The sequence below is a fragment of the Bos mutus genome, chromosome 1 (assembly GCF_027580195.1).
Source record: "Bos mutus isolate GX-2022 chromosome 1, NWIPB_WYAK_1.1, whole genome shotgun sequence".
Classification (NCBI taxonomy): domain Eukaryota; kingdom Metazoa; phylum Chordata; class Mammalia; order Artiodactyla; family Bovidae; genus Bos; species Bos mutus.
Window position 1 is genome coordinate 140,529,991 of NC_091617.1, and position 12,694 is coordinate 140,542,684.

General features: G+C 47.9%; 1 protein-coding gene across 2 annotated transcripts in view; it reads right to left on the reverse strand.

The window, feature by feature from the left end:
* The window catches only part of TMPRSS2 (transmembrane serine protease 2), a 44,991-nt gene that overhangs the window by 14,969 nt on the left and 17,328 nt on the right, over positions 1 to 12,694 (reverse strand). For both annotated transcript variants that reach the window (XM_070376475.1, XM_005893019.3), the window contains exons 4-7: positions 8,844 to 8,930; positions 8,046 to 8,159; positions 5,412 to 5,538; positions 4,198 to 4,308 (exon numbers count right to left, since the gene is read on the reverse strand). In XM_070376475.1, the coding sequence (XP_070232576.1) occupies positions 4,198 to 4,308; positions 5,412 to 5,538; positions 8,046 to 8,159; positions 8,844 to 8,930 (439 nt within the window). The remainder of the gene's footprint in view (positions 1 to 4,197; positions 4,309 to 5,411; positions 5,539 to 8,045; positions 8,160 to 8,843; positions 8,931 to 12,694) is intronic.

The window sequence follows — 12,694 nt, forward strand, 5'->3', positions numbered from 1 at the left end:
GGGGAATGTAAGTTGGTGCAGCCACTATGGAGAAGAGTGAGGAGATTCCTCAGTTCAATTTAGTTCAGTCACTTAGTCGTGTTTGACTCTTTGTGACTCCATGGCCTGCAGCATGCCAGGCTTCCCTGTCTATCACCAACTCCTGGAGCTAGGTCAAATTAATGTCCATCGAGTCAGTGATGCCATCCAATCATTTCATCCTCTGTTGTCCCCTTCTCCTCCTGCCCTCAATCTTTCCCAGCATCAGGGTCTCTTCCAGTGAGTCAGTTCTTCCCATCAGGTGGCCAAAGTATTGGAGTTTCAGCTTCAGCATCAGTCCTTCCAATGAATATTCAGAACTGATTTCTTTTAGAATGGACTGGTTGGATCTCCTTGCAGTCCAAGGGACTCTCAAGAGTCTTCTCCAATACCACAGTTCAAAAGCATCAATTCTTCAGTTCTCAGCTTTCTTTGTAATCCAACTCACACGTTCATACGTGACTACTGGAAAAACCATAGCTTTTACTAGACGGACCTTTGTTGGCAAAGTAATGTCTCTGCTTTTTAATATGCTATCTAGGTTGGTCATAGATTTTCTTCCAAGGAGCAAGCATCTTTTAATTTCATGGCTGCATTCACCATCTGCAGTGATTTTGGAGCCCAAAGAAATAAAGCCTCTCACTGTTTCCCCATCTATTTGCCATGAAATTATAAGAACAGATGCCATGATCTTAGTTTTCTGAATATTGAGTTTTAATCCAAATTTTCACTCTCCTCTTTCACTTTCATCATGAGGCTGTGATGTTTTCTTCACTTTCTGCCATTAGGGTGGTGTCATCTGCATATCTGAGGTTATTGATATTTCTCCCAGCAATCCTGATTCCAGCTTGTGTTTCATCCAGCCTGACATTTTGCATGATGGAGTCTGCATATAAGTTAAATAAGCAGAGTGACAATATACAGCCTTGACGCACTCCTTTCCCTATTTGGAACTAGTCTATTGTTCCATGTCCAGTTCTAACTGTTGCTTCTTGACCTGCATACAGATTTCTCAGGAGGCAGGTAAAGTGGTCTGGTATTCCCATCTCTTTAAGAATCTTCCACAGTTTGCTGTGATCCACACAGTCAAAGGTTTTGGCATAGTCAATAAAGCAGAAGTAGATGGTTTTCTGGAACCTCTCTTGCTTTTTTAATGATCCAACAGATGTTGGCAATTTGATTTCTGGTTCCTCTGCCTTTTCAGCTTGAACATCATGTTCATGTATTGTTAAAGCCTGGCTTGGAGAATTTTGAGCATTACTCCAGGGATGGGGGAGCCTGGTGGGCTGCCGTCTACGAGGTCACACAGAGTTGGACACGACTGAAGTGACTTAGCAGCAGCAGCAGTTGCTAGCCTGTGAGATGAGTGTAATTGTGTGATAGTTTGAACATTCTTTGGCATTGCCTTTCCTTGGGATTGGAATGAAAACTGACCTTTTCCAGTCCTGTGGCCACTGCTGAGTTTTCCAAACTTGCTGGCATACTGAGTGCAGCACTTTCACAGCATCATCTTTCAGGATTTGAAATAGATCACCTGGAATTCCATCACCTCCACTAGCTTTGTTTGTAGTGATGCTTCCTTCCTAAGGCCCACTTGACTTCACATTCCAGGATGTCTGCCTGGGTGATCACACCATTGTGGTCATCTGGGTCATGAAGATCTTTTCTGTATAGTTTTTCTGTGTACTCTTGCCATCTCTTCTTAATATCCTCTGCTTCTGTTGAAGTGAAATGAAATGAAGTCACTCAGTCATGTCTGACTCTTTGCGACCCTATGGACACCAGGCTCCTCCGTCCATGGGATTTTCTAGGCAAGAGTACTGGAGTGGGTTGCCATTTCCTTCTCCAGGGAATCTTCCCGACCCAGGGATCGAACCCAGGTCTACCGCATTGTAGACAGACGCTTTACCAACTGAGCCACTGGGGAAGTCCACTGCTTCTGTTAGGTCCATACCATTTCTGTCCTTTATTGTGCCCATCTTCGTATGAAATGTTGTTCCCTTGGTATCTCTAATTTCTTAACGAGATCTCTAGTCTTTCCCATTCTATTGTTTTCCTTTATTTCTTTTCATTGATCACTGAGGAAGGCTTTCTTATCTCTCCTTGCTATTCTTTGGGACTCTGCATTCAAATGGGTATATCTTTCCTTTTCTCCTTTGCCTTTAGCTTCTCTTCTTTTTTGAGCTATTTGTGAGGCCTCTCCAGACAACCATTTTTCCTTTTTGCTTTTCTTTTTCTTTGGGATGGTCTTGATCCCTGTCTCCTGTACAGTGTCACGAACCTCTGTCCATAGTTCTTCAGGCAGTCTGTCTTTCAAGTCTAACCCCTTGAATCTGTTTGTCACTTCCACTTTATAATCATAAAGGATTTGATTTAGGTCCTAACTGAATGGTCTAGTGGTTTTCCCTACTTTCTTCAATCTAAGTCTGAATTTGGCAATAAGGAGTTCATGATCTGACCTACAGTCAGCTCCCAGTCTTGTTTTTGCTGACTGTGTAGAGTTTCTCCATCTTTGACTGCAAAGAATATGATCAATCTGATTTTGGTATCGACATTTGGTGATGTCCATGTGTAGAGTCTTCTCTTGTTTTGTTGGAAGAGGGTGTTTGCTATGGCCAGTGTGTTCTCTTGGCAAAACTCTGTTAGCCTTTGTACTCCAAGGCCAAATGTGCCAGTTACTCCAGGTATCTCTTGACTTCCTACTTTTGCATTCCAGTCCCCTATAATGAAACGGACATCTCTTTTGGGTGTTAGTTCTAGAAGGACTTGTAGGTCTTCATAAAACCATTCAACTTCAGTTTTACTGTTGAGGCATAGACTTGGATTACTATGATATTGAATGGTTTGCCTTGGAAATGAACAGAAACCATTCTGTCCTTTTTGAGATTGCATCCAGGTACTGCATTTTGGACTCTTTTGTTGACTATGAGGGCTATTCCATTTCTTCTAAGGGATTCTTGCCCACAGTAGTGGTCATCTGAGTTAAATTGGCCCATTCCAGTCCATTTTAGTTCACTGATTCCTAAAATGTCGATGTTCACTCTTGCCATCTCCTGTTTGACCACTTCCAATTTACCGTGATTCATGTACCTTACATTCCAGGTTCCTATGCAATAGTGTTCTTCACAGCATCAGACTTTACTGCCATCACCAGTCACATCCTCAACTGGGTATTGTTTTTGCTTTGACTCTGTCTCTTCATTCTTTCTGGAGTTATTTCTCCACTCTCCTCCAGTAGCATACTGGGCACCTACTGACCTGGGGAGTTCATCTTTCAATGTCCTATCTTTTTGCCTTTTCATACTGTTCATGGGGTTCTCAAGGCAAGAATACTGAAGTGGTTTGCCATTCCCTTCTCCAGTGGACCACATTTTGTCAGAACTCTCCACCATGACCCATGCATCTTGGGTTGCCCTACATGGCATGCCTCATAGTTTTGTTGAGTTAGACAAGGCTGTGGTCCATGTGATTAGTTTGATTAATTTTGAGATTTCTCAAAAGACTAAAAATAAAAGTGTCATGTTATCCTGCAATCCCACTCCTGGGCATATACCCAGACAAAACTATAATTCAAAAAGATACAGGCCCCCCAGTGTTCACTGCAGCACTATTTACAGTGTCAAGACATGAAAGCAGCCTAAATACCCACTGATCGACGAGTGTATAAAGAAGATGAGGTACATACATACAATGGAATACTACTCAACCGCAAGAAAAAATGAAATAATTCCTTTTGCAGGAGCATGGATGGACCTAGAAATGATCATCCTAGGGGAAGTAAGCCAGACAGAGAAAGACAAATATCACATGATATCACTTATATGTGGAATCTAAAATAAGAAACAAATGAATTTACTTATGGAACAGACAGACTCACAGACGTAGAAACAGACTTGTGGTTGCCCAAGGGGAGGGAAAAGCAGATAGACTGGAATTTTAGGATTAGCAGATGCAACCTTTATATATAGGATGGTTATAAACAACAAAGTCCTACTGCACACCACGGGGAACTATGTTCAGTATCTTATGATAAACCACATGGAAAAGAATGTGGAAAAGAATGCATGTATTTGTATAACTGAATCACTTTGCTGTTTGGTGGAAATGAACACAACATTGGAAATCACCCATACTTCAATAAAACAAATTTTTAAGAAAAGAAATCAACAAATTAAATACCTGTGGTAGAGTTTTTTATAGAGATCGATATCATTGGCACTTATGTTCAGCTTCATAAAGCTTGTGGCTCCGCTGTCATCTGCTATTCCTTGGCTAGAATAAAAACTGTTCCTAAAAAAAAGACAGAAAGTCTTACTTAAAATAATAGTTTTTCTGCAAGCATTTGCACATCCTATGCTATAGCTATATCATAGTACTTATCTTATACTACATGCAGGTTAAGAGCATTTTGGAAAACAAAAACACAACTTCTAATTAAGTGACACCCCATTATAACCATCCAATAACCCTGAAGTGTCAAGGGAAAGTCCTCCATCAGTCGTGTTTCGAATCTAATCTGGATCAGGATAAAAAAGCAGTAAGAATATAGATGTGTGAGGACGTATAATGTAACCAAACATATAACGTAACCACACGTCCAAATGCTCCCAGTGATAAAATGTAGCCCCTGAACCGTGATGAGACATCCCTACATCATTCATAGTGACACACACTGCAACTAGGGCAGAGTGGCATTTGGAAGTAGTTCCCTAGCTGAGATGGCAACTTTTTTATCAAGTGATAATTCATTTTGAAAACTGGCATAGGGTCAACAGGCTGGAATTGCAGAGAAGTCACATGGGGACACGCCCGAGGAAGAGACGGTGGCAGTAAAATGGCCCAGCCTCTCCCTGGAAGGCCGGGCTGGCAGGCGCGCTCCAATGAGCCCCTGGCTGGAACCTTCTCTGGTGGCTACATGAGGGATGTATTCTCTTACCGATAAATCCAGTGATCAGCACTCTGTGTTCAAAAGCCCCCAGTGCCTCCTGCACTCCTGAAGTGAAGCTCTCACATGTCTGTTCCCTCCGACCTCCCCCGCAGTCCTCCCCACTGGCCCCCCACCCAGGAGGCGAGCTGAGTCAAGGCTTCCACCTTGCACTGGAGTCTCCTCTGGAAACCAGTCTCTTAAGGCCCTCAGCCAGCACCCGGGACCCTGGTGACTTTGGTGCTGGACAGCCCAGAGGAACCAGGAGCAGATGGGGGCCCAGGAGGAAGTGGGGCTGGGGGTGTGGGGCACACACTTCCCTGCTGGTTCCCTGGGGCAGCTTTGGGAAGAAGACAGAGGTGTGTGGTGTCCGTGGGCTGGCACTTCCGGGAGGGGCAGAGAGAAGCACTGATTCTATGCTTCTGTGCCTGTCACCATCACAAGGGAGGATGAGGGGCTCGGAACTCACCGGTAGCCCATGTCCTGGCAGGCCGCCCTCCCGTAGCTCTCACTCCAGTCGTCCTGGCACACGGGGTGCCAGGACTTCCTCTGTGCTGAGTACACCTGAAGGATGAAGTTTGGTCCATAGAGGCGAACTGTGGGAAGGGAGGCTCCGGTGAGTCCCAGACCGTGACCTTCATCCTGTCCTCACGCGGGCCCCACCCTCCCCGGACACAGAGGCTCCAGAGGGCTTGGCTCCCTCCCCCCAGCTACACAAAGGAGATGCCCGGAATCTTGCCTTTCCTCCCAAAATGTGCCCTTCACCCTACAGAGCTGAAAACAGGTATTCAGACAAAAATGAACATTGTGCACACATGTTCGTGAGAGCATTATTCACAGGAGCTGGAAGGGGGTAACATCCAAACATTCATCGATGGAGGAGCACACAGAAGGCAGCCCTTGCGCACAATGGAACGCTATTCGTCCATGAAAGGGGATGAAACACTGACTCGACTCAACAGGCGTGAACGTTCACACGTGATTGATATGCTCCTGACTGAAAGAGGCCAGGCAACCGTCCACACACTGTAGGACCCCATTTCTATGAGACATCTGGAGGAAGAAATCTACGGAGAAGGAAAGCAGGTTAGTTGTTGCTTAGGGCCTGACACTCAGGCTCAGGCCGCCGTGGAGCGACCAGCTGGTTTCCTGATGCTTCCGTGGTGAGCAGTTCCATCCACCATGTGAGTGGACAAACCAACTGTAAGCGCATCCAGACAGTGGAATATGATTCAGCCCTAAAGAGACATGAGCCACCAGGCTGTGGACAGACATGGAGGAAGCTTAAGTGCACGTCAGTCAGTGATGAAAGAAGCCAGTCTGAAAAGGCTGCATACATCCTGTAGGATTCCAACTCACGACACTTGGGAAAAGGCAAAACCATGGAGACAGTAAAAGGATCAGTGGTTTTCTGACGAGAAAGTGGTTTCAAGACAGGGGGTGAGGGGCTGACAGGTCCAAGCTTCTACCCGTGGCTCAGTCTTTGTGGTGACCAGAGCCCCCAGGAGCCATTCAGGAGCCACCCAGAATCGCCTCATAGAACAAAAGACCCTTCTATCACCCAGGAAATGACAAGGGCCTTAGGAGCTCGGTGTCAGGAGCTGGGGTCAAGGACCAGATATCAGAACAAAAGATGCACCAGGTGGTCTCACCACTTGAAATTCACCATGGTCTCAGGAGCCCTGTGCTGGGAACTGGGGTCAGAGACCAGCACCTGTCCTCTATCTAATCTCACAGTGTATGAGTGTATGTATTAGTATCTGTGAGCATGAGACTGTGTGTGAGTGCATCACGTGAGAGTGTAAGTGAAGTGGTAGGTGAGATTTTTCACTGCCTACCCTTAGCTACTTCCTGAATTTTGATCTATTTGAAGACATTAACTCTTAACAGTATTTAAGTAAATACAACTTCAACATTAAGAAGAGAAAGTCTCTCCAGGCAACATCATGAGTTGGTCTTGCTAGAGTTATTGACACGTGAGTGGACACAGGTATTAAAACATCAAACACCATTCCATCCGATAGAGTAACCACGTCTGCTCAACCTGAGAAACTCTCAACTTTACTTAAGAAAATGGTGACAAATATACTATCACCCATAATGGCAAAGCACTATGTGGACACTTTGCAGAGTGAGTGAGTCTGCCAAGTGCAAATCCTCTCCTGTAAGCGAGAACTCCAGGAACTCCCAGTGCAGGGGAATCCACAGGCAGGACAGCAGTGTCTCACACAGGTGCCCTGACCTGGACTTGGGGTATAAAAGAGAACCATCTCCCCAGGACGGCCACAGAAGGATGGACAGCTCTGGGGTGGAGCACAGCCTCTGTCTGCATCACTTGCACTCAAAGTTAACAGCTCCCAGAGCATGCAGCAGGCTTCAGGCTTTGGGTAGGGCCTTCAGCAGATATCAGCACAACCTTCATCCTCAGGCATCATTTCCCTGCTGTACCTACTTTGTGTTCAGTTGCTCAGTCATGTCTGACTCTGTGCAACCCCATGGACTATAATCCACTAGGCTCCTCTGTCCATGGGATTCTCCAGGCAAGAATACTGGAGTGGGTTGCCTTTCCCTTCTCCAGGGGATCTTCCCGAACCACGGACCGAACGCATGCCTCTTGCATCTCCTGCACTGGGAGGTGAATTCCTTACCACTAGCACCACCTGGAAAGCCGACAGCTACTGAAAAATTCATTGAAAATAAAAGCAGCAGCAGTGTCCACCCTGTGACACGGACACAGGCCACCCGAAAGGCAGCTTGCTTAGAAAACACAGAGCCCACTCCCAACTTGATATTTTAAACAGTTTGCTGTTTTAGTCATGTCCCGTGGCAGCTGGGGCATGAATGTGGTCTGGCCCTAGGCTGTGGTCTCCCATTCCCTGGCTGTGTGACTCCCGGTGGGAGCTCGCCCCCTCTGAGCCTGTCTCCTCACCTGAAAACTGGGCTTGCATGCAAGGTTCAGCCTCCAGCAATGGAGTCGGTGATGGAGTGATTGACGTGCGGGATACAAGCCTGGCACCGTGTGCCTGCCTTGCTGTGGCCTCTGTGGGGGCCACCCAGTGCCCAAGCCAAATGGCCCCCTCTCACAAGCAGCCCTGCCACTTACCGCAGCGGTTCTCGTCCTCGCCACTGGGGCAGTGCAGGATGCCATCGCACCAGAGAGAGGGGCTAACACAGGTCCCGGAGGAGCCGCACTCCATCCCTGAACACTCGTCCTCCACTTTCAGGGAAACAGAGGGAGACGCTCATCAGGCTGAGAAACCAAGGACACCCTCAGCCCTCGGGACAAGAGACAGCAAGCTGTCCCCCTCTATTTTAAAAGGAGGAGATGGGTACTTGCCAACAGCATATGTCAAAGGAAGCAGGGCTGGCCAGAGCAATGGTGAATCCCCCAGGTTTATTACTTCCGGTCAGAGGCGGGTCCCTAACCTGGGACGTCAGCAGTTCCCCACACCCCCGCCACACAGGTGAGTCCTGTGACCCATGATCCCCGCCCCAGGCTGGTGGAGGAGGCCTGGCTGTGGGTACAGGAGTCCCCGGGGAGGGAAGGCCTCCAGCCACCACCATGTACACTGAAATGCAGGAGACAGGTGTGCCCCCTAGGTGCGGGTGCTCACAAGTGCCAGGCCCCACTCAGGGTCCTAAAGCACAGGGTGAACTCAACGTGCTTCTCCCGCATGTGTCAATACCACGCAAAGGACATGGGATCTTGACAACCCACAGATGAGGAGGAAGTATGCCAACAAGACTGGCAGCTTCCAAGAAAGGTTATTCAAGCATCTAGTAGTCAAACAGGAGGAAAGAGATGGGAAACTTCATGAGCGGCTGGGGGTGGGCCCCCGGTCCAGGCACCAGGGCTGCTGAAGGGCCAGCACAATGCAACTCAGCTCTGGCCAGCACTTACTGTACTTCCAGAGGAGGACGGCGGCAAGGATTGCTCCTGCCAGCAGGACCACCAGGGTGAAGGTGATGCACAGGGCTTTCTTAGTCTCTGCAGGAAAGGAAGTGAGTACACAACTTAGTCACCTGGTTTCTTAGACTCTCAAATTTCATGCACTACTTTTATGGTATATCTTATCAAGGAAGAATAATTTTGTATACACTTAAATGGGGCTTCCCTGATAGCTCAGTTGGTAAAGAATCCGCCTGCAATCCAGGAGAGACCGGTTTGATTCCTGGGTCGGGAAGAAGACCCTGGAGAAGGGATAGGCTACCCCCTCCAGTATTCTTGGGTTTCCCTCGTGGCTCAGCTGGTAAAGAATCTGCCTGCAATGCGGGAGACCTGGGTTTGATCCCTGGGATGGGAAGATCCCCTGGAGAAGGGAAAGGCTACCCACTGCAGTATTCTGGCATAAAGAATTCCATGGACTGTATAGCCCATGGGGTTGCAAAGAATCGGACACGACTGAGAGCCTTTCACTTACTTATACACTTAAATATTATTCAGCCATAAAAGGAATGAAATTGGGCCAGCTGTAGTGAGGCAGATGAACCTAGAGCCTATCATACAGAGTGTGAAGTAAGTCAGAAAGAGGAAAACAAATATCATATTTTAAAACATATATATGTAATCTAGAAAAATGGTGCTGATGAAACTATCTGCAAGGCAGGAATAGAGATGCAGACATAGAGAACAGACCTGCGGACACAGTGGGGGAAGGGAGGGTGGGACGAACAGAGAGCGCAGCGTGGACATACACGCACCAGCATGAGTGAGACAGCTGGTGGGGAGCTGCTGCCGAGCACAGGGAGCTCAGCTCGGTGCCCTGCGATGACCTAGAGGGGTGGGATGGGGGGCTCGGTGAGAGGGAGGGCCACGAGGGAGGGGCCATATGTCTACTTGTGGCTGATTCTCATTGTCGTACAGCGGAAACTAACACAACATTGTAAAGCAATTATATTTCCATTTTTTAAAAGTGACTTTTCTCTTTAGGAACATATCCTGTGAGGCCTTATTTCTTCCACAGAGTTGAACTAAAGTTAACTTTTTGGAGAACCAAAGCAGGCAGCCGGGATATAAAGCAAACATACATTGAAGTTAAGCTCTTAAAAAAGTAAGATAGTCTTTTGGTCTTAAGATAGTCCAAAAAATGATGAATGTAAAAAGTTGGTTGAATAAAGGAAATATTCCTTGCTCCAGTAATTACAAGCATAAGCAAAATAATAATAACACTCCCCAAACTGTCATCTCCAGGGACGTCCCTGGCTGTCCAATGGTTAAGACTCCAAGCTTCCAATGCAGGGGGTCCAGGTTTGACCCCTGGTTGGGGAGCTAAGGTTCTGCAAGCCACAAAGCACAGCCATTCTCTCATCTCCGTGTCAGTGGTACTTGAAGCAGAGAGAAAAAAGCCTCTTCCTCAAGGCAGTTTAGGGAATGGATGGGCCAGAGTCACACTGACTCACTGACTCACAGTCACTGGCCTCATGTGGCTATTTTCACTTTAATTAATTCTCATGTTGCTGCTGCTGCTGCTAAGTCGCTTCAGTTGTGTCTGACTCTGTGCGACGCCATAGACGGCAGCCCACCAGGCTTCCCTGACCCTTTAAATAATATTAAATCATTCTGTAAATTCAACTGCTCGATAGTCCCACATGGCCAGTGGCTGCTGCGAGTGGCTGCTGCGCTGGACAGTGAAAAGGAAGGATGATCTATCACTGTGGGAGTATCTACAGCACTAGGGTCGCCCCTCAGGTCTGAGGATAGGAGCTCCGAGCTCACATTTCAGCTAAGAAGACAAGCTGTAGGACAAGGTCACCAGTGTTCTCTGCTGCTGCTGCTGCTGCTAAGTCACTTCAGTCGTGTCCGACTCTGTGCGACCCCATAGACTACAGCCCACCAGGCTCCCCCGTCCCTGGGATTCTCCAGGCAAGAACACTGGAGTGGGTTGCCATTTCCGTCTCCAATGCATGAAAGTGAAAAGTGAAAGTGAAGTCGCTCAGTCGTGTCCGACTCTTAGCGACCCCATGGACTGTAGCCCACCAGCCTCCTCCATCCATGGGAGTTTCCAGGCAAGAGTACTGGAGTGGGGTGCCATTTTGAAACAAACTGACACGCGGCTGTTGGTCAGAGCATAAGCCACAAGTCGTGCCGAGCTTCAGAGTAAGATGTCCACCACCGCCAGCCCCAGCAGTTCCTGTTCAGAGAGCACCCCAAGCAGGTGCTTCCCTCGGGAGATGGGCGGACAGGCAGAGGAGAGGAGAGCCAGGGCGAAGGCTCTTATACATCCTACTACTCCTTAGCTCCTACAGGAGGACACTGGGCGGCAGAGGTGGAGCTCATGGGGAGGCCCTGCACCCCACCTGTGCCCATTTTTCCTTCCAGAAGTCCACCAGACCAAGAAGTCCAGTTTCTGGAGTCAACTGAACCACTGGATCTGGGCATGAACCCTCACCCCTCATTTTGTTACCACATTCTGTAAATTCCACAGTTTATGCTCAAACTGGCTTAGGAATCACCTGGCGAGCCTGTCACCCAGAGATTCTGACTCAGCTAGGGGAGAGGAGGTGAGTCTCAGACCTACAGGCTCCTAGGTGAGGTCACCTGCTGGTCTGAAGAGTGCCATGTGACACCAGCCATGTGTTATCAAGGCTTGGTTCATGGTGAATGCTTCTGGCAGCAGGCAAGGTGGGGTCGCCAAGGAGGCTCAGGGGAAATTCCAAATGGTCAATTTGATCCATCAGTAAAGGGTGATTTCTTCCTTTGGGTGACTTCCCTGTGTGTCATAGAATCCAAGATAATATACCATGCCTGGTGAGTAGAAGGATGTTAAACCAGGTGTCCTGAACCTTTCGTTGGGAGGGTGTCCTGAACTAGGCATCCTGAACCTCTCCTGGACAGGGTGGCAACCCGCCCGGCTTTTGCTAGGGGGCCCCAGATCTCACTGCTGCTGGACAACTATTTCAGGATCAGTGTCTTGTCCATCAGGCTGGACTGGGTGCTGGTTTGCAATTGTACCTCTTTGGGTGTAGGTACAACTGACTAATCATTTGCTGTTGTTATTGTTGTTCAGTCCCTAAGTCATGTCCGATTCTTTGCAATTCCATGGACTGCAGCATGCCAGCTTTCTCAGTCCCTCACTATCTTCTGGAGTTTGCTCAGACTCATGTTCATTGAGTTGGTGATGCTATCTAACCATCTCATCCTCTGCCACCCTCTTCTCCCGCCTTCAATCTTTCCCAGCATCAGGGGCTTTTCCAATGAGTCAGCACTTTGCATCAGGTGGCCAAAGTATGGGAGCTTCAGCTTCAGCATCAGTCCTCCCAGTGAATATTCAGGGTTGAATTCCTTTCGGATTGACTGGTTTGATCTCCTTGCAGTACAAGGGACTCTCAAGAGTCTTCTCCGCCACAATTTGAAAGAATCAATTCTTTGGGGCTCAGCCTTCTTTATGGCCCAGCTCTCATATCTGTACATAAGTACTGGAAAAACCATGTGTGTGTGTTAGTTGCTCAGCTGTATCCAGCTCTTTGTGACCCCATGGACTGTAACCCTCCAGGCTCCACTGTCCAGGGGATTCTCCAGGCAAGAGTACTGGAGTGGGTTGCCATTTCCTTCTCCAAGGGATCTTCCCAATCCAGAGATTGAACCTGGGTCTCCCACATTACAGGCAGATTTTTTAGCATCTGAGCCATCAGGGAAGCTTCTGACAGTTTGGACCTCTGTCAGCAAAGTGATGTCTCTGCTTTTTAATACACTGTCTAGGCTTGTCAGAGCTTTCCTTCCAAGGAGCAAGCATCTTCTAATTCATGGCTGCA